This window comes from Hemibagrus wyckioides, linkage group LG28, assembly GCF_019097595.1.
Source record: "Hemibagrus wyckioides isolate EC202008001 linkage group LG28, SWU_Hwy_1.0, whole genome shotgun sequence".
NCBI lineage: Eukaryota > Metazoa > Chordata > Actinopteri > Siluriformes > Bagridae > Hemibagrus > Hemibagrus wyckioides.
The window spans coordinates 20,364,524-20,365,449 of NC_080737.1; the positions used below are offsets into that span (position 1 = coordinate 20,364,524).

The 926-nt window shown below is 37.0% G+C and overlaps 1 protein-coding gene across 2 annotated transcripts in view; it reads left to right on the plus strand.

Moving 5' to 3' along the window:
- LOC131348762 (prostaglandin-H2 D-isomerase-like) overlaps window positions 1–926 on the plus strand; it is a 1,719-nt gene extending 793 nt beyond the window's left edge. For both annotated transcript variants that reach the window (XM_058383949.1, XM_058383948.1), the window contains exons 2-5: window positions 1–134; window positions 430–569; window positions 670–761; window positions 871–926. The exon at window positions 1–134 is cut by the window's left edge. In XM_058383949.1, the coding sequence (XP_058239932.1) occupies window positions 39–134; window positions 430–569; window positions 670–761; window positions 871–911 (369 nt within the window). In that variant the 5' untranslated portion in view covers window positions 1–38 and the 3' untranslated portion in view covers window positions 912–926. The remainder of the gene's footprint in view (window positions 135–429; window positions 570–669; window positions 762–870) is intronic.

The following is a 926-nucleotide window of genomic DNA, read 5'->3' on the forward strand; positions in this document are numbered from 1 at the left end:
GCTCAGCACTGCTCTCCAGCATTCACTCTGGAGTCACCATGGCGACCACAATGCTGGGACTTCTGGGAGTTTTTCTCTTTATTTTTACCACAAACACACAACTACAAGTGTCGGCCGACTTCAACATCAGCAAGGTAATAATAATAATAATAATAATAATAATAATAATAATAAAAATATAATAGAAATAAAAAAGATACTAAAATAGTTACTTATAAGATAAAAAATAGTTACTGTTTTGTTTGTCATCATTTTTTATGTTTTTATAAGCTTTTACTTTTTTCTGTTTTATTTGTTTTCTTTCAGCACATGTTTCTGTTTGCTTTATTTATATTTATATTGTTTCTTAGTTATTCTCAGTCATGCTGCTGTGATTTATGTGAATATTTGGGAGTTTTTTTACACTCTCTTTTTGACCTTTCCCCTCAGGTGGAAGGAAAGTGGTACCAGACAGGTGTAGCCACCAACGCCAAGTGGTTCACAGACAGTAAATGGATGAAGAAGGTGTCTGTCGCTATCCTGACTCCCACTGCTAACGGAGACGTGAACATGAACGGCTCAGTGATCCTGTGAGAGACAGAAAGACCTTCACACACTCACGACACTTTAAACACAGTCTCTTATTATAACTGTGTGTGTGTGTGTGTGCGTGTGTGTGTGTGTGTGTAGGACTGAGAACAGTAAAGACACATCCTGTCTGAGGTTTAATCTTTTTCTGAAGAAAACCAAAACCACAGGAAAATTTATCCTCTACAACACCCGTGAGTCTGAAATACACATGCACATGAACCAGTTCTGTCTTACCTACACTTACCCATTATTACACATTATTAAGTGCAGTCACGTGTCATACTACTGTCTCTCTCTCAGGTTTCCAGACTAGGAATGATTTGTATGCGTTTTGGATGTGAAGTATGATGAATACA